Source organism: Ruditapes philippinarum, unplaced genomic scaffold, assembly GCF_026571515.1.
Source record: "Ruditapes philippinarum isolate M1 unplaced genomic scaffold, ASM2657151v2 ctg126_1_1_1_1, whole genome shotgun sequence".
Taxonomy (NCBI): Eukaryota; Metazoa; Mollusca; class Bivalvia; order Venerida; family Veneridae; genus Ruditapes; species Ruditapes philippinarum.
The window spans coordinates 46,154-68,206 of NW_026858637.1; the positions used below are offsets into that span (position 1 = coordinate 46,154).

The 22,053-nt window shown below is 36.6% G+C and overlaps 1 protein-coding gene across 1 annotated transcript in view; it reads right to left on the minus strand.

The window, feature by feature from the left end:
- LOC132753789 (organic cation transporter protein-like) overlaps positions 1-21,729 on the minus strand; it is a 33,967-nt gene extending 12,238 nt beyond the window's left edge. Inside the window, exons 1-3 of the mRNA XM_060744312.1 lie at positions 21,476-21,729; positions 21,130-21,346; positions 10,038-10,141 (exon numbers count right to left, since the gene is read on the minus strand). Coding sequence (XP_060600295.1) covers positions 10,038-10,141; positions 21,130-21,346; positions 21,476-21,621 — 467 coding nt within the window. The 5' untranslated portion in view covers positions 21,622-21,729. The remainder of the gene's footprint in view (positions 1-10,037; positions 10,142-21,129; positions 21,347-21,475) is intronic.
- Positions 21,730-22,053: the final 324 nt, after the last annotated feature.

Genomic DNA, 22,053 nt, shown 5'->3' on the forward strand with positions numbered 1-22,053 from the left:
GCATCTACAAATTCCGAAAAGCTGTATCAGATGCAATATATATTGAAACACGTGATCGCACACCCATATGACAACGTGTTCCAGTGTTACCTTCTAAAATTGTTCCCGTGAGTTCGAAATGGAAATGATTACTATTTTTGATACAAAATTCAATAGTCCAGTGTAACTTCTCCTGGACCCTGTATTAATCAGGAATGACCTTTCAAAAAAAAAATACAAAAAAAAATACAAATTTTGAAAAGGTCTCTAGCTATCGGAAGAGAGCTATGCGCAAATTGCTACTTATAATTAGCAATAATTTCCGTCAATTCCGTTTTAACTTATGTCTTTTACGTGCCGATTTTATTGTATTCATTTTCTTAATAATCGGTGAGATCAGATGAGCTTTAGTTTTTGAAATGAACATTAAATTTTTTAAATTATATTATAAATGGTTAAGCTACAATATATTTTTGCAAGTAGGTTATGCGTTCCGTTTAGTCATTTTATGTTTAGCGCCGCGGAACTTTACCGCTGATTTTGTCGTATTGCATTTCTTTATCGCCGATGAGGAAAAGTCTACGGAATGTATTTGCTATATTTGCAGTTAAGTATCATTCTTCTCCATTAAAAAACTTTAATTTTCAAAATCGTGTTACATATGATACAACTTCAAATTATTTTTTTTAAAGAAGGTGTCCGTTTTGCAAAGTTATTTTACGCTGTGCACCGATAAATTTGATACAGATATAGGCAGACATGATCTTTCAACAGTATTGAAGAAGTTTTCACAATATTAAACAGAAAATTCAGGTCAGATTATCGCATCGAATTTTCAACAGACTAGAGACATGGCATCTTAACATACCTTCATACTACAGTGTGATTTTTATTTGATAATGAATTGCCTGAAATTTCAGAAAATGGCTTCACAGAGGATTACCCCCTGTTTACATTGAAAATTTCTCTGCTAGTAATGTTATTCTCTTTATAATTAATTCAAATATTTATAAACCAGAAGTTAATAAAAAAAGCTGCTTATTTGTATAGCTGACATTAACAAATTTTGTTGAGAAAAAAACAAATCAGACAGGTGTGTCCGACCGAGGCCTGTTTATGTTTACTGAACTCAAATCACTTGACCTGAACTTCTATGAATTCGAAAACCACCAAGGACATTCTTTCGTGTGGAAAACCTATCAAGCTAGTTTCAAAATGTCGATGTTTCTCTGCAGGTGCAACATTTTGCCTGAAATAATGCACAAAGGCGCACCGGAGGTCCTCGCCCCTAGTTAAGCTAATGTGTAGAGTGAAAGTTTGAAAACAAACCGCAAAAAAGCAGTCATTACCCAGAACATGCAGAATCACAGTTAACTTAGAGCGTAGCTAGCCAAAATGAATTCAAGTTAATAGATTTCTACATTTTTTTTGCGAAAAAAATAGGGATAATATTGAACATACAGGAAAATATAAGAAATTATTTCAGATATTATGATCAATTAGGTAACATGTTCATGTTTAACTGAAAAGTAGCTTCCGCAATGTAAACTTTCAAATTAAATGTTATATTGGACATGACACAAAACATTCTAAATAATCAAAAGCGACAGAACATTGCTACACACCGCAACTGATCTGGGTTTTTTTATTACTCCATAAAATAGAAATATATTCCCAAAATTATCCCTGTTGAAAAGACTGCCAAAAATACAACTGCGTCGTACAATAATTTATTTTCAACTGCGTCGTATCATTTCGTAAAAATCATTATTTTCTTAGAAAATAAACATCTATTGTTAATGAAATTTTAGTAAATGATGCAAAATTATATTTCGAAGTTTATGGTGAACTCTGAAACAAAAAAATAATTGATTTAAAGGAGAAAACGATAGATAAAGCAATATGAACTGCGTCGTATCCACACATTTTCATAAAAATTCTGCCCCGCTTCAAGTTGCAAGTTCGCTATAACTTTTGTTTTACAAAATAGTTGTGCAAGCAACATATACCGAACGAAGCGGAAAATAGTGTAGCGTGTTAATACATATATCTGGTTTTCAGTCATTTCCAACAAAAAAAGTTATGAACAAAAAGATACGTTTTTCGTTCCAAGATGGCGGCGTTTGTTTACATTTTGTAGAATACGACGCAGTTTTGATTCCCAGCCCTGCTCATGATATTTAAAATATTACCTCTAAGACCTAATTTTATTAATTTATACCACAATTTCTCTCTAACCACATAATCAAAAGCTTTAGAAAAGTCGACAAATAAAGCAAAAAGTTGTTTCCCTTGATTTAAAACATGATTGATCAGACTATTTAACACAAAAACATTATCTACTGTACTCATTTTTTGACCAAAACCCAGCCTGAGCTTCGACATATACATTATAATTTTGAATCTATTGTTAAGTACATGCGTAAAAAGTTTACCCAAACAGCTCAATAGTGTAATGCCACGGTAATTATCTACATTATTAGCATTACCTTTTCTATGGGATATTATAGCCGTCTGACCAAGTCTCAGGAAAATATCCGATATCAAATATTCTATTTAAAAGCTTATGTAATACAGGCTCTAATACAGTTTTACAATTAGTAAAAAATTCATTTAACAAATAATCTGGACCACTAGACTTATTATTCTTTAACTCTTTCATAGCATGATTTATTTCATTATATGAGAAATTGTTGTTAAATTCCTCAAACATAACATTAAACTCATTATTCTCATAACGTTCTATGAAATGTATGACATCCTCATCTGGAACAAAAAATCTACTGTCAGGGTGATTAGACGCCGCGTGCACGCATTTGTCCATATAGCAATGGGAAAATATTTTAGACTTGATTTTGTGTGTGTTTTTTTTTTTTTTTTTTTTTTTTTGTTTTAACAAAATCACACTGTTTTTAAATTTCTAATAAAAAATAGTTTTTCTGATGTACAACATGTCACAGAGTTTTAAGGGGTTAGAATAAACGTTTAACTGAAGTGAGTGTGCCATGTTTGAATATCATATTCTTTTTATCATTATCTAATTTTATCTACATAATAAATAACATGCCAATGAGCCAGTCTATAGTGGATCGTTCTAAAACTTAACAGTTGAGAGAGGTCAGTACACAGTTTCGGTCGTTTAGTTTTGAATTGGCCAGGGTCAAATTTACAAATAAGAGACAGTTTTGAAATTGAAGTGGATATTTGAAGTTCTAAACATTTATAGTTACTCTATTTCAAGTTTCAATGACTAGTATTGTGTTTCAGTTAGTTAGTAAAATTGTATTTAGTGGCGTTGACCCTTGAGATACATATGTTTATGTTAAATATGAAATGCATTTATTTCAGGTGTGTGATTACAGACTTGTAAGTTAGCGCAGTCAGTTGTTTGCCGATTGTGTATTGCCCCCTGAGGCAGTGTCACTCACATCATTTGCTCCGCCTCTGTTGAAGTTCGGCTACGCCTTAAATTGTCGCCAAATTTAGTATGATGCTCCGTATGCTAGCATTTAGTCTTCGTTGACGGGGCGGAAGGGAACCAGGACAACTTGGATCAATATGACATGTCGAATCATTAAAGCCAAAACCCAGGCCAATGTCAGAGAGGCGGTTCTCACTCAACCGTTAAGAAAGTATGCGAAACTCTGTGCATCGGTTACGCTACGGTCGTAAGGGGAGATCACTGCAGAACAGTTCGTCCTCAAAATAATTCGAGCATTATGCAATTCGCACCAATATTTAAATGGACATATTCTCGGCACATATTGTCTTGAATTTATTTTAAGTATACCAATCATTTCAATTTTACTTGTAATCTTCGACCATACGTTTCAATCTTTGTCGCAACAGACAAGCATTTCAGAATTTCAGACATGGCATTACTTTGTTAATTTATGCATTAGGTTCTACATTTTCACAAAAATAGCAATTTTATTATTAAACAACGATCACAAACCAAGAACATGGAGAAAAAGAGAGATTTGTGCTTTGGATATGTAACTGTAATACAGAACAATTTTCAATGCTTACTGACTGTTCACATCATTCGGCGGCGTCTATGATGTTCAGCATCAACATGTAACTTGTTTATTGCCTTAAATTACATTTCAAAGGATGACAAAGATAAATTTGTAGTTTAAATACACGCAGTTTCTTTAAGCAATACAGGCGTGCATTTTCAAACCTAGCATTAACAAGTTTAGATGTTTTTTTCTTTATCATAATTAAAGCGGCATTTTCTTACAGTACTCTTATATATTGACCGTGCTTGTAACATATTTATTCTATTTAAATCACACTGGTCATTTCTATATCTATTCAATAAGTTTAAAAATTCATTTTTCTTTTCAACACATTCATTATCATACCACGGGCTATTATTTACATAACTGGGAATGTTTTCACAACCTTTCATAACATTTTTTTTAAATAATGGCGATGCCTTATCATTAACTTGTTTTGTAGAACATAATGTAATATCATTCGACAACGAATCAAAACAAATTGACATTTTAAACACTAGACAATTGCTCAACAAACTCCGACTCCAAACATAGCGAAAATCCACACATTTTTCATCTTGATCAGAAGTATCACTGTTATTAACAACTATTCTCGATCTATCTAAACTAAGCTTACAAGACAGTGATCTGGATATATATTTGGTATATCAATCTCAAATTCTTTTATATTACAGAACATTTCCGGTTTACCCAAAACATAATCTATAAGGCTACAACAAACGTATATTTTCCTATATGTAGATCATTACCCCTTCTGCCATTTACTATACGTAGACCTGACTGTTTGCAAAAAGTAATTGAATACCATTATTATTAACATGGCCAGCATCTTGAGAAAAACGTTCAATTATCACATATATAATCTTCAGGGAGCATAATTATGTAACATATTTAAATGTACGTCATTATCGTTTGTAACAAAGTCCGGTAATAGTGACGTGCGCGCATTGTAATCGCCAAATAATGCATAATAACAATTGTTATTTGAGTTATTTTCTATCAAATATATCATTTTCAACCATAGCTTGCCTTCTACTGTCATCCGGTAGAACATAACATAAGCACAAGGAAACATCTTTTTCAAGTGATAATTTTCCCCCTGAAATTTTAACCCATATAACATCATCAATAAAGGGTCATCCGAAATCAATTCATTTTTAATATAAATAACAATCCCTCCCGAATTACGTTTACTAGAACTTTAGTTATTTTTCTGTGTAGAATAAAATAACCAAACCCGTCAACATTTAAATCTCCAGGTCTCAGTAAACATTATAAAATCATTATTACAAAAACACGTTTAAAATAGTCACTTTTAAGTTTGTTAGTTCTTGTTGTCACTAACGAAGCACATCGCAAATAAACCTTCTCCACGTTGTCCTCTTTGTCAACATTGGGGTTCAATAGATCAACATCGTGCTGTAGTCTATTTTTAGTAACTGGGGATTTCGTTCTCTGCTCATAAGGCTTTGATGATTTTGTTCGCCCGCGCACGTGAAACATGTGCCACTCCTTTGTCCGCTCCTGTGTTATTTGTAGGATTTGACTTAGTTATAGTTGTCTCAGTGATTTGTGTATTTGTGCTAGTGGATAAGTTATACAGGTATTAGTACTGGAATTTTCACATATACTAAATTTATAAGGTAATTGCTGCACATTTCCATTGCTAGAAATACTGTGTTCTATTTTCCACTGACTCATCAAATATTTGATTTTCACACTGGGACAGTGTCACGTTTGCAATATTTTGTAAGGGCATAGTCACTGTCGCGGGAGGGGGCATATTCATTGTTGCAGAGTTTTGAGGTGCAGGACGCATGTTCACTGATGCTGGAGGGGGCATGTTCACTGATGCTGGAGGAGACATGTTCACTGATGCTGGAGGACGCATATTCACTGATGCTGGAGGACGCATATTCACTGATGCTGGAGGACGCATGTTCACTGATGCTGGAGGACGCATGTTCACTGATGCTGGAGGACGCATGTTCACTGATGCTGGAGGACGCATGTTCACGGATGCTGGAGGACGCATGTTCACTGATGCTGGAGGACGCATGTTCACTGATGCTGGAGGGGGCATATTCACTGATGCTGGAGGAGACATGTTCACTGATGCTGGAGGACGCATGTTCACTGATGCTGGAGGGGGCATATTCACTGATGCTGGAGGAGACATGTTCACTGATGCTGGAGGACGCATGTTCACTGATGCTGGAGGGGGCATATTCACTGATGCTGGAGGAGACATGTTCACTGATGCTGGAGGGGCATGTTCACTGATGCTGGAGGAGACATATTCACTGATGCTGGAGGAGACATGTTCATTGATGCTGGAGGAGACATGTTCATTGATGCTGGAGGAGACATGTTCATTGATGCTGGAGGAGACATGTTCATTGATGCTGGAGGAGACATGTTCATTGATGCTGGAGGAGACATGTTCACTGATGCTGGAGGAGACATGTTCACTGATGCTGGAGGAGACATATTCACTGATGCTGGAGGAGACATGTTCACTGATGCTGGAGGAGACATGTTCACTGATGCTGGAGGGGGCATATTCACTGATGCTGGAGGAGACATGTTCATTGATGCTGGAGGAGACATGTTCATTGATGCTGGAGGAGACATGTTCACTGATGCTGGAGGAGACATATTCACTGATGCTGGAGGGGGCATATTCACTGATGCTGGAGGAGACATGTTCACTGATGCTGGAGGAGACATATTCACTGATGCTGGAGGAGACATGTTCATTGATGCTGGAGGAGACATGTTCACTGATGCTGGAGGAGACATGTTCACTGATGCTGGAGGACGCATGTTCACTGATGCTGGAGGAGACATATTCACTGATGCTGGAGGAGACATGTTCACTGATGCTGGAGGAGACATATTCACTGATGCTGGAGGAGACATGTTCATTGATGCTGGAGGAGACATGTTCATTGATGCTGGAGGAGACATGTTCACTGATGCTGGAGGAGACATATTCACTGATGCTGGAGGAGACATGTTCACTGATGCTGGAGGAGACATATTCACTGATGCTGGAGGAGACATGTTCATTGATGCTGGAGGAGACATGTTCACTGATGCTGGAGGAGACATGTTCACTGATGCTGGAGGAGACATATTCACTGATGCTGGAGGAGACATGTTCATTGATGCTGGAGGAGACATGTTCACTGATGCTGGAGGGGGCATATTCACTGATGCTGGAGGAGACATGTTCATTGATGCTGGAGGAGACATGTTCACTGATGCTGGAGGAGACATATTCACTGATGCTGGAGGAGACATGTTCACTGATGCTGGAGGGGGCATGTTCACTGATGCTGGAGGGGGCATATTCACTGATGCTGGAGGAGACATGTTCACTGATGCTGGAGGAGACATATTCACTGTTGTAGAGTTTTGAAGGAGCATATGCATTATTGAGGGAGGGGGTATGTTCACTATATAGCATTATTTTGAGGTTTCATGGTGCCTATTGAATTATCATGATGTAACACAGGAGTTTGAGAAATGCGTTCAGATGAATTCATATCGTATGCAGTAGAAGGTGGCATTTGAGTATTAAGACGGTTTGAATATTGTTAAGGCACACATGGTGTCATATTGACATTTTGACTTGAGTTTATAGCCTGCATGTGCGGGAGAATGGGGACAAACACAGGGGAAGGACAAAGCGAACATTTGTCAGAGAATTATTATTTTGCATAACAGTATTCATAGAGCTGTTTTGTTCTGCTCTGTAGTCTGGCATTGGTAACGCATTCTGTCCTTGCACGTTCAACCGGTTTTGAAAAGTCGTAGATTGTCGTCTGTCAGGTTGTTGCTCGATGTTGTCAATCATTTGGAGCCTTTTACCGCAAACACATGCATTCCATTCTGGAAACTCATCGTGCAAAACACGACCATCTACAATAAGTTTAGCAGGGTAGACTATTCTTACTTTTGAGTGCCAGTTGAGTGAACTGTATTGCTTAAATTTCGGCCATAGTCGCGTTCTCGCGTCCTGTACTTCTTTTGGGAAATCAAAGTCAATAGACACACAGGGAACATCTTTTAACCTGCTCACTCGACTCATTATGTGATTTACATCTCCGTAATCTCTGAAATTGGCTATAATTGGTCGTTTGTTGGTTTAAACATATTTATTGCATATATTTTAATCATACATTATACATACATTCAGTTTCATAACCATACTAACATAATACACGCATTTGGATTTTGACGGAAGCACTAGGTGCTTATTAAAGTCAATCTCCATTATTGATAAATTACAATAAAACTAATACATGGCTGGTAGATCTATGAGCAAGTAAAGAGCATATAAAAATGTATACCACAACCGCTTCTATTGATTGTATACAAAATATTTTTGAAAAAAATACACAAAACTAGGTTATGTGGTAAGGCTCTTGCATTATTTGTAATTGATAGATATTTTAATATAATATATTAATAGAAAAAAAATAAAGAAAAAGAAGAAGGAATATTTAGATGAAAACCAACGTTTAGAGATGAAGAGACAAGTGATTTTTTAGCATACGGACAGTATAAAGACTATGATTATTTTTTAAATGTTTACCAGTGTAATTGTTAAGTCGTAGACAGTACTTTGCAACATTTACTCGTCATGCAAATCTCCCACTATCCATTATGTATTTTTGGACGGCCATAAATAACTCCGTATTGTCTGATTGAGAAAGAGAAACATCCCCAAACAGAAGAGTATGAAGAGAAACATTTTGAGTGATTTGACGCGTTTTTGTAAGAAGGCATGTACGGTGGCAACTATAAAAGTGACATTCGAGAAGATAGTGATAGTTGTTTTCAGGTTGTCCACAATGGCAAAGGGGAGATTAGACTATATTACGAGTGAAAAGGTGATGATTTAGTTTGCTACAATACATGCGAAGTCTAGCATGTAAGACCTGTGATATTCGTGATCCGCTGTAAAAATAAGCAGAAGTACTATCACGGACTGGCATAACTTTACTTTTAAAAACTTTTAAAGTGGGTGAATTTCTTACATCTGTTGATAGGTTATTCCAACCGCGAACTGTCACGGGTAAGAAAGAATTGTAATACTGGTTAGTTCGGGAATGTACAGGTCTCAACTGATCTGGGTTTCGAAGGTTGTACGAAGACGTTGATCCAATATTTGGGGGAACGAGATTTGTTAGATATTCTGGTGCAAGACCATTTATCATCTTATAGAACATTATAAACATGTGAACGCGTCGTCTCTCTTCTAGGGATGACCAATTCACTTCCTGTTGAAGTTTATCGAGAGAGACCAGTTTGGTTGCTCCCGATACAATACGAGCACATTCGATTTGGATCTTGTCAAGCATATCCTTTTCAGCCATAGAGCAATTTCCATATAACATCAGCATATGGTCGTTTGTTGATACCTAATCCACGAGCCCCGAGCCTATGTGCACGTGCTATATATATGTCGTTATATTCAATGTCTAATCTACGCTCAAGAAACTCGCCTATGATTCTGATGCAATTTTCTTCCCTATTTTCGGCAAAACCTCTGAATATTAAATTATTTCTTCTCGATCGAGCTTCTTGATCTATTGACTTGTAACAATGCGAAAAAGCGAAAATGTAACAATGTGAAAATGTAACAATACGAAAACACGAAAATGTAACAATGCGAAAAAGCGAAAATACGACAGATGGAATGCGAATATACGACAGATTTTATGTGTCGTATTTTCGCCCTTCTTCTGTCGTATTTTCGCTTTGTTGCCTCGAAAATGCGAAAAAGCGAAAACACGAAGAGGCAACAAAGTGAAAATACGACATGGCGTAAATCAGCCACCATACATATCAGTCATCTTTATAAAGAATTATGATACAGCAGAGTTACCGATACTTTATTTGAAGTAAAACAATATTGACAGTCGTGTATATTTTTTTATAAATTATATTCACGTCACGATTATCTAATGAAAAGCGAAGTAATAAATGTGCAGGTATGTATGATATAAGTTGACATTTACTTACATATCAGACAGTTGACCATAGACAAGTGATCCAGAAAGCACACCGAAGAAAAATATCATTTGAGCGTTTGGAACCTTAATGGCATCGTCACAAACCAAATTCAGCTAAAACAATGCAATTAAAACCTTTAAATCGACTGTCTTGTAATAATTTTTTATATTAACTTTAATGTGTTCCATTGAAAATCAGTTTTTCTGTTCCCTCAAATTAGATGAAACATCTCCAACCCAAAGTAACAAGTTTTTTGTACTTTAAAGTTTACTCTATATTTTGTATGAAGAAGCTAGCGGGTAATATAAGGCTGGACACTTTAAGACCCTTAACTTTAGTATGCATAGTGACCAAGTTAATAAAGCTCCGTCCCATATGAGCCAACTTTTTTTCACAACCCCATATAAGAAAATTCTTTACTTAGCCCGAAGCTTAACATATATAGTCATACGAGCCAACTTTCATTTATCTGTGAAGAATTATATAGCCTCCTTTGAGTAAAGCTATCCTAAATTAAAAGGGAAAAAAAAGTATAAAACGATATATTTCCTATTATTTGATGAATATTAATATGTATTATTATGCAATTTATATTTCACTGGTTTTGAGTATTTCATTGATATACAAAATTGAAAAAAGGACCACAATTATTTGGCTAAAATATCATTCAATATTTTGTGAAAAACTGAAGAATGCTCTTGCACGTCGGCTTTGTTTATCGAATACGTGTCAGGTACCTACGGTGTTCCGTTTGGACACGTTTGGACAATCGTGATATTTAATTTATTCTGTACCCGCGATGCACGATGGTACGATGGTGAAAACGCGATGGTACGATGGTGAAATCACGGTGGTACGATGTTGAAATCGCGATGGCGCGATAGTACGATGGTGAAAACACGATGTTACATCGCGTTTTCACCATCGTACCATCGTGATTTCACCATCGTACCATCGCGTTTTCACCATCGTACCATCGCGCTATCGTGTTTTCACCATCGTGCCATCGCGCTTTCACCATCGTGCCATCGCGATTTCACCATCGTACCATCGCGATTTCACCATCGTTCCATCGCGTTTTCACCATCGTACCATCGTGCCATCGCGTTTTCACCATCGTACCATCGTGCATCGCGGTAACAGACTAAATTAAAAATCACGACTGTCCAAACGGAACACCGTAGTACGCGATGGTACGATGGTGAAATCACGGTGGTACGATGTTGAAATCGCGATGGCGCGATAGTACGATGGTGAAAACACGATGTTACATCGCGTTTTCACCATCGTACCATCGTGATTTCACCATCGTACCATCGCGTTTTCACCATCGTACCATCGCGCTATCGTGTTTTCACCATCGTGCCATCGCGCTTTCACCATCGTGCCATCGCGATTTCACCATCGTACCATCGCGATTTCACCATCGTTCCATCGCGTTTTCACCATCGTACCATCGTGCCATCGCGTTTTCACCATCGTACCATCGTGCATCGCGGTAACAGACTAAATTAAAAATCACGACTGTCCAAACGGAACACCGTAGTACGCGATGGTACGATGGTGAAATCACGATGGTACGATGGTGAAAACGCGATGGTACGATGGTGAAATTGCGATGGTACGATGGTGAAATCGCGATGGCACGATGGTGAAAGCGCGATGGCACGATGGTGAAAACACGATGGTACGATGGTGAAATTGCGATGGTACGATGGTGAAAACGCGATGGTACGATGGTGAAATCACGATGGTACGATGGAGAAAACGGAACATCGTAGGTACCAGTTCGAATTGCGAAACCTTTTCAGTCAGTAGATGTGATCATTTATTTGGGCAGGAGTTAACACCTTATTTCTCTCTATGATGCATATAATGGTCTCATTGGTACGGTGTTCCGTTTGGACACGTTTGGACAATCGTGACATTTTATTTATTCTGTACCCGCGATGCACGATGGTACGATGGTGAAAACGCGATGGCACGATGGTACGATGGTGAAAACACGATGGTTCGATGGTGAAATCACGATGGTACGATGGTGAAATCGCGATGGCGCGATAGTACGATGGTGAAAACGCGATGTTACATCGTGATTTCACCATCGTACCATCGCGTTTTCACCATCGTACCATCGCACCATCGCGCTATCGTGTTTTCACCATCGTGCCATCGCGATTTCACCATCGTACCATCGCGATTTCACCATCGTACCATCGCGATTTCACCATCGTACCATCGCGTTTTCACCATCGTACCATCGCGTTTTCACCATCGTGCCATCGCCTTCCGGTGGACATGCGCATTGTACATCTTTATCAACAATGGATGAATGCATAACTATGTATTATGTGAGAGGCTATACGTATCGAGACATTTTAAATATAGTGAGGCTTAAAACGGGATTTGATCTCAGCACAGACTATTTAATAAGTGTTGTGTATTAAGATTCAATCATTATAAAACCTTTATGCACTGTGCTTAATTCATCTTGTTTAGATATCTATAACACAAATTTTTTAAGGTTTTATATCATAAATATGATGCTCAAATTAAGATAAGTTCCAAAAAGCATTATTTGTAAAGATGTTACCGAATTTAACATTTCATGTAAATAAAGGGAGGTAATAAAAATTTATTTTCAGTAAAGTCTAAGTCAAATTTTTCAATAAGAAATGAATGCATATATTTTAATGATTACATATAATATGTATAAATATTTGCAGTACATATTTTACATATTCTCGATGTTTGAAACTTGTTTTATATTAAAGCATTATTATATAAATATATATAATTTCACTGAAGTGTGGTGTTAGCTCAACAGGTACAGCGTTGGACTGTGAATCGGGCGATCGGGTTGGATTCCCCCGACGGTAGCAGGTCACTTTCGTTGTGATTGATCATGAAATCCTTTCTACGGTCATTGACACTGGTCTCTGCTCTGCAGAAGTTTCAGTTCCTTGCGAAAGTGAAGGCAACTAGTACTGGTAAACTGCTTGACAGCCTGCCCAGGAAAATGCGGTGGTTGAACTGTGCTCTTGTGAATTCAATGTGGCTTACTGTCATGATCGGAAGTGAAAACTATCACCACAACCACCACGGTGTACAACCTCAATTACAACATACAAAATAATTAGAACGGTACAAAATTGTCTTTTGGTATAGCTGTCAAGTGTTTTTTTTTTTCAATTATTCTTGCTTGGATATGGATGAATGAAAATTCACAATACGTTCAGGTATTAGAAAGTAAATTATAAAACAAAATGAAAATAAAAGGAAAATTAAAGAAAATACTGAGCCAGAAAATTATGCATCAAGAGCTCATACATATAGATAAGATAATTCTATTTCCCGAGACTATTAGAATGTGTATGCCTTAAAGTGAGAAATGTTTGCCCTTGACCTGGTCCGATTGGAAATTTTTTGCAATTTTTTTTAATTCGGCGCTATAATCCGAGCATAGGTTCCAGTGTCAGACCTGGGGATTGATCAGTAATTTACTTAATTACAATTACTTTTAGATTTTATTGTTATAGATTATGATTGAATTCTCAGATTTGCCTCTGTAATCAATTAAATAACATAACAGAACAGAAAAAAACGTTATTTTACTTTGATTTGTACATAAATGTAGTACATTATCAGAAAAGTACAGAACATTAACTCAAGTTACATATAATATAACACATGAGTTTACATAACAGTGGTGAATATTTGTTAATTTAAACACATGACATGATATTATTTTTAAGGTATTTGTAAGAGGAAAATAAATAATTATCATGAGAAATGAAAAAAGAAAAAAACAAACAAACAGCTATCGCCTGAAGATATTCATGATTTTCATGATACATTGATCAAAATGTATAAACAATACATTTTCAATACTTATATTCAATTAATGATAACAAAGTTTAAAGTCAACGTCAGGCTTCATCCGAGACCCACATAGGCCCTTGTTTGTCTTCTGCGTACATATTCAACGATCATGTCTTGTGGCAAATTAAAAAAAAAAATTCGTGATATGAAAATAAAATGTATTTTCAGTACAGATATTGCGACATTTTGTTTCAGTTTTCGTCAACTGAAAGGACACTTAAAGAGATTAGGTTTGAAAAGAAGACAACCATTGGACTTCGGCCAGATTGAAGCAGCGATACATGTACAGTATACATTCTTTCTTTATCTATTAAAAAGCTTAAGATGACAGTAAGAGTCTTGTCGGATACACAAGTTACTGCAAACTATACTGTTTCTTGGGAATAAAATAACAACAAATAACAAATATCTTATTGAGATAAACCATTTTAAACATGAAATAATATGGCAGAATATGCAAGAAAAAAATATCTGAGATATGTTTGCGGTTCGGATTGAAATATCCGTCCCGAAGGGACACCGCTCATTTGGAAGTAATAAGGCTTGCCGAATTACCGCCTATCGGCAGTTTCCCGAGTGACGGATGTTTCAATCCGAAATATGTTGTTGTATGACAGGCGACTTATCTGGCATCCTCCATGCCAGATGAAATTTCCAGCATGGGTACAACTAACTGATATTTGATAATTCTATAAGCTTAACCAGACCGCTTATGGTTTACAGTAAGGATTTTTGCCGTTGTTTTTAATTTGTGCATTCAAAATAGCAATTAACACCACTTTAACGAAAAAAGAAGAACTCAAAGAAATGTTGATGCTTATTTTATTCAAAGTTTTACAGGATACAGTCTTCTTGTAAAATGTTCACGCTATTCTTTATTAACTAATTAATTTATTCCCAAGAAACAGTATAGTTTGCAGTAACTTGTGTATCCGACAAGACTCTTACTGCCATCTTAAGCTTTTAAATAGATAAAGAAAGAATGTATACTGTACCTGTATCGCTGCTTCAATCTGGCCGAAGTCCAATGGTTGTCTTCTTTTCAAACCTAATCTCTTTAAGTGTCCTTTCAGTTGACGAAAACTGAAACAAAATGTCGCAATATCTGTACTGAAAATACATTTTATTTTTATATCACGAATTTTTTTTTTAATTTGCCACAAGACATGATCGTTGAATATGTACGCAGAAGACAAACAAGGGCCTATGTGGGTCTCGGATGAAGCCGGATAAATGTAACGTGACGTTGACTTTAAACTTTGTTATCATTAATTGAATATAAGTATTGAAAATGTATTGTTTATACATTTTGATCAATGTATCATGAAAATCATGAATATCTTCAGGCGGTAGCTGTTTGTTTGTTTTTTTCTTTTTTCATTTCTCATGATAATTATTTATTTTCCTCTTACAAATACCTTAAAAATAATATCATGTCATGTGTTAAAATTAACAAATATTCACCACTGTTATGTATACTCATGTGTTATATTATATGTAACTTGAGTTAATGTTCTGTACTTTTCTGATAATGTACTACATTTATGTACAAATCAAAGTAAAATAACGTTTTCTTCTGTTCTGTTATGTTATTTAATTGATTACAGAGGCAAATCTGAGAATTCAATCATAATCTATAACAATAAAATCTGAAAGTAATTGTAATTAAGTAAATTACTGATCAATCCCCAGGTCTGGCACTGGAACCTATGCTCGGATTATAGCGCCGAATTTACAATTTTTGCAGTAATAATTAATCTTCCATAGTAATATAATATTCTTTGGCTTTAAATTCCCAATCGGACCAGGTCAAGGGCAAACATTTCTCACTTTAAGGCATACACATTCTAATAGTCTCGGGAAATAGAATTATCTTATCTATATGTATGAGCTCTTGATGCATAATTTTCTGGCTCAGTATTTTCTTTAATTTTCCTTTTATTTTCATTTTGTTTTATAATTTACTTTCTCATACCTGAACGTATTGTGATTTTTCATTCTTCCATATCCAAGTAAGAATAATTGGAAAAAAACACATGACAGCTATACCAAAAGACAATTTTGTACCGTTCTAATTATTTTGTATGTTGTAATTGAGGTTGTACACCGTGGTGGTTGTGGTGATAGTTTTCACTTCCGATCATGACAGTAAGCCACATTGAATTCACAAGAGCACAGTTCAACCACCGCATTTTCCTGGGCAGGCTGTCAAGCAGTTTACCAGTACTAGTTGCCTTCACTTTCACAAGAAACTGAAACTTCTGCAGAGCAGAGACCAGTGTCAATGACCGTAGATAGGATTTCATGATCAATCACAACGAAAGTGACCTGCACCCGTCGGGGGAATCCAACCCGATCGCCCGATTCACAGTCCAACGCTGTACCTGTTGAGCTAACCCCACACTTCAGTGAAATTATATATATTTATATAATAATGCTTTAATATAAAACAAGTTTCAAACATCGAGAATATGTCAAATATGTACTGCAAATATTAATACATATTATATGTAATCATTAAAATATATGCATTCATTTCTTATTAAAAAAAATTTGATTTAGACTTAACAGAAAATAAATTTTTATTACCTCCCTTTATTTACATGAAATATTAAATTCGGTAACATCTTTACAAATAATGCTTTTTGGAACTTATCTTAATTTGAGCATCATATTTATGATATAAAACCTCAAAAAATTTGTGTTATAGATATCTAGACAAGATGAATTAAGCACAGTGCATAAAGGTTTTATAATGATTGAATCTTAATACACAACACTTATTAAATAGTCTGTGCTGAGATCAAATCCCGTTTTAAGCCTCACTATATTTAAAATGTCTCGATACGTATAGCCTCTCGCATAATACATAGTTATGCATTCATCCATTGTTGATAAAGATGTACAATGCGCATGTCCACCGGAAGGCGATGGCACGATGGTGAAAACGCGATGGTACGATGGTGAAAACGCGATGGTACGATGGTGAAATCGCGATGGTACGATGGTGAAATCGCGATGGTACGATGGTGAAATCGCGATGGCACGATGGTGAAAACACGATAGCGCGATGGTGCGATGGTACGATGGTGAAAACGCGATGGTACGATGGTGAAATCACGATGGTACGATGGTGAAAACGCGATGTAACATCGCGTTATCACCATCGTACTATCGCGCCATCGCGATTTCACCATCGTACCATCGTGATTTCACCATCGTACCATCGTGTTTTCACCATCGTACCATCGTGCCATCGCGTTTTCACCATCGTACCATCGTGCATCGCGGGTACAGAATAAATAAAATGTCACGATTGTCCAAACGTGTCCAAACGGAACACCGTATCATTCAGTGAATTACAGAATTCAAAATTTATAAGTCACATTTTGGCAGATTATAACATTTAAGGACACATGTCCGACGTCCGTACTCCCAGTTCCTGAACATATATACATATGTACATGGTCTGCTTTTAGACATGTAAATATCTAAAGCGCGGCAAAAACAAATGTAAAATCCAGTAAGTCCCTATAAAGATTATTTCATGTGCTGTTTTCCTGAACTGTGTCCACAAATGATAAACTTGATTGTATATAACTATTATTGTTAAACACTCTGTACATTCTAGACTAACTAGCTACCGCTTTATAAGAAACAAGGCTTCATAATGCGAATTAAAGGAACAAAAAACGTAATAACGCGAATAAAGGCGTAATGACGTGAAACGAATGGCGTAATAACGCAAATAAAAGTAAGATATACCTACGGGCAGAATGTCAAGCCCGCTCGTCTTAATTCAAACCTGAACCTATAAGCTTCAAATCAAGGAGAAAGATGTACATAGGTGAGATGTACGCAACACATCCTCTATATACCCAGTGCAAGATCTTGACAATGCATCATCTTGACCTTGACCTCTGTCCCGGTGACCTGGTTCATGTGCATGACACAAAGTCTCATGGTGGACATTTGTGCCTAAAACTCAGTTCATGTTATTTGAAAATTGCCCACTCCATGCACAAAGCAGTTATGGCGTTGACACGTTTAGATGCACGCATGCACACAGACTGGCGAACCTTTCTACCTTTACTATAATTATTTATAGTAAACATAAAAATATGTGGGCGTAGTCATGTACATGTATACTATCCAAGCCACGCACCGGCTGTCTGTGCTCTCACACACACACGCGCACGCACGCACCAACACACACACACACACACACACACAGAACAGCCAGTTTGAAAACTATGTTAAGCTCAGCGCAAGGGGGTTCAACAATAATCTTCTGACCACTAAGCATAATACTTCAAAGCATAAGTGTGACCTTGACCTTCACCACAGGCAACTGAATATTTCGTGCGACTCTCCGCCTCACTATGGAGAACATTTGTCCCGAGTTATATAAAAATCCCTCCATACATGTGGAAGTTACGACCCGGACACAGGTTTTGCGCTAACCCCTAAGTAAGCGGCGGACCTGAGTTTTGTGTGCGACACCCTCCCCCCACCAAGGTGAACATTTGTACAAAAAAAGTTTTGTTATCCTTCCAGGAGGAATGACCAAGTTACAGACCGGGCAAATCCGAACGGACGGACGCACGCATGGACGCACATACACTGACTCTACAAAATTGGTCTATGAAAATAAATCCGAAAACTAATCTTTAATTCAGTCATAAACGCTTTACAGACGTTTGACGTTTGAGGAAGGAAGAACAATATTGATCTGAATGAATTGCTGATGATACCACAATATATATGTTGCATCTACAAAATATCTTTCAAAAACACTGGATCCCAAGAAGGATACAAGAATGTAGATAAAAAAGCAATAAATTGGGAGAAATAAACATTCATAAAGTGCTAAAGTGTAAATACCCCAAGTACTTTTGGGGTATGCCTTCTTCAGGTGTGTATTACAGGTATAATGTGCACAAAATAGAGCACACAATCTCTATATGTGTGCACAGGATCACAGTATAAAACCAGTCTGCTTCTTGTGCTCGCAAGAAAGATACAAGTTAAAATATATAGGCTCTTTGATCGGAAGTAACATGTGCTTGAACTCGCAAGACAGGGTACATATTGAATTGTATAGGCTCGCAAGACAGGTGTGTATTTGCGTTTATTATAAATACTCGCCACCGGTTGCCCATATGGGCGAGTCCTCCAGAAGAGTATTAGTCATTTTATTTTTTGGAGGATAGTGCAATTACAGATACAGAAAGATGCCCCAATTCCAGAAGCTTCTCCTGGTTCTTCAGCGTGCCAAGTGTTTAAGCACCCATACACGGGACCTCGATTTAAAGTCTCATCCGAAAGACTGATTTGTAATTTTAGTTGGCTAGCCCGGGAATCGAACCCACAATTTCGAGATTACAAGTCTCGCGCTCTAACCGATTGAGCTATGCGGTTGTCGCAAGACAGGTTTTTTTTAATGCGTTTATTTAAGGTCGCCGCCGGAAAGCCCATATGGGCGACCGTACACAAGTCGGGCCATCCTAGAGCGTCCCGCCGAGAGTTTTGTCGTCGATTTTTTTCCAGCTTTTATTGGGTGAGGAAGACCCCAGGTGCCCCTCCGGGCATTATTTCAGACACGAGCGGGCACCTGGGTAGAACCACCGACCTTCCGTAAGCCAGCTGGATGGCTTCCTCACATGAAAGATTTCGACACGAGTGAGGATCGAACCTACAGCGGTGAGGGACCTGTGATCTCAAGTCAGCAACCTTAACCACTCGGCCACGAAGGCCCCCAAAAGGCAGGGTTACAGTGATTTTGTTTATATACTGTGTGTATGGTATCAAAATTTGAACTGCACCACACGGTCGCTAGAAAGGAGATACAATTATATCGATAATGAAAAGACCCTTTTTGAATAGTCATGCATAGATCCCTTACCTACTTAATTCTCATAATCAGATTAGTGGATACAATAACAATTTCACCACACAAAAGAGCACATGTCAATGTTTGTTTTAAATCTATTGTTATTCAAAGAAAAGGTCAGAGTAGGGATCTATCAATTGTCAGCGGACAATGTGGTATAAAGTAGATTAAATATTGAATCTTAAGAATTTTAAAAGTTTTAAACAAAAATTAAAAATTAAACTACTTGTATAAAGGTACGGTGTAAAGGCGTTTTGTGTTTATTTACTAAAAGTATAACCAGTGGGATATTTTATAAAGTGGACATTTGCAAAAGGAAGGTTTAAAACAGATTGTCGAATATAGGCGTGAATTCGTGTTATAATTATTGTCTCCTTTATTGATTCCTGATGGCTTAATTAAGCGTATTCAGTCGGCGAACGTGATTTTCGTATTATATCTGACCACTGCGGGTTGTGTTCGAATTAACAGTCTTAAAACTGTGTCCCTCAAGTTGAAAATGTTCAGCAACTGGGGATCTGTTAGATTTTCGTGTTCTCCAGGCAGAGTGTAGTAATTCAGTTCGTTCGTTACTTAATGGAAGACATATTGTTTGTTGCACACTTTGCAAGAAACAAGGTAAATAACATTTGCCGTTTTACAATTCATAGTGTCTTTGAGAAATGTTTTGGCACCTATTTTTGTTTGAGGAGAATGTATTTGTATATATGTAATCATATGAATTTCATTTACAATAACTATCATTCCATTTACGCAGTAAGTATATATACTGTTTGTCATACACTAATGATGACTAAATGGTGTCTTAATTAAAGGTTCATTGGGCCGGGTGCAAATTACATACATCATACATATATCATTGATTTTACAAATATATAGCTATAGTAAATGAATTTTCCGTTTTGCGATATAAGGCCTTTTATTTCACGTTATAACGCTATTTTTGTGTCATTACGCCTTTATTCGCGTTATTACGTCATTCGTTTTGCATCATTACGCCTTTTTCGCTTTTTACGCCTTTTTGAGCGTTTAAAGTCATATAAAGAATTTAATAAACGTACGATCAATGTTGAATAAACTGAGAAGTTGTTTATCAAATCGTTCATATAAGTTTAGTTTGTGTCCCCCCCCCCCCCCCGGCACTCGACGGCCGTGACCGTATCCTTTATAAATATCTTAAACGACAGAAAAATTGAAACAAAGTAACGACTAACAATAATTAAAAAAATCTGAAAATATATGCTTGAAGACTGTCTACCTTTTTTGAAAATGCATCCTTGAAAAGTGTCTACCTTTTTTGGAAATGTATGCTTGAAAAGTGTTTACCTGTTTTGAAAATGTGTGTTTGTATACAGACTCATCGTACACCCATTCTGAACATGTTATTTTTTCTGCAAAAGAGTCGGCTGTATGATTATGTATAAAAATATGACAGTTGTCATATTTATCACCATCCGACAAGGGAATCCAGCCTTGAATATACCTTTCGTGAGTTGGTCCTTGAATCTCAAAACTATCATTTGCATATTCAGGAAGTTTGCACCTGCAAGAAAAACACCATGCCACAAAATGTTTTATAATAACATAAAGAACTAACATTAGTTATAATTAAACTTTGTGCTTTGATATATGTTATGATTAACTATTATCAAATTGTCCATTACATATTTACCTGTGATTAGGAGTTCCTAAAAGAAACACCTGAACAACAAGGAGTGCGGACAAGATAAAGCTTGGTAAACACAACATGGCATACACGCGCTTTTGGTAAGGTCCGAATTCTCCTATTTCCTTTAGAATATCGTCAAAAGAAGTCATATTTCTAACTTGCTCCGATCATAGAAATAAAACAGAATGGTTTGCATTTTATTATCACTGTGGTTAATTAGGTCGCAGCTTTTACAAACACTCGTGATAACAGGCGTTGAAGTTAGTACAAGTAGATCAATAGAGACCTTGTTAAATGTAAAGAAACTTTGAAATTAGGTTAAGTTAAAAGCTAATGCAATACTTAATTGAAGTACAATGTTTTCTTCTGTTTTGCCTCTAAAAACAATTACTTTTAAGAAAGTTGGCTTATTATTTTTCACTGTAATCGGAAACGTCATCGTCGTCGTCATCATCATTATTATTCAGAACATCATAGCATATAGTGCTTGCTGAACATCATTTCAAACTTATTCCACCTTGTAATTGTCTGAATAGTCTAACATTTTACTAAAATTTTGTTTTAAAGGAACTTTCAAACAA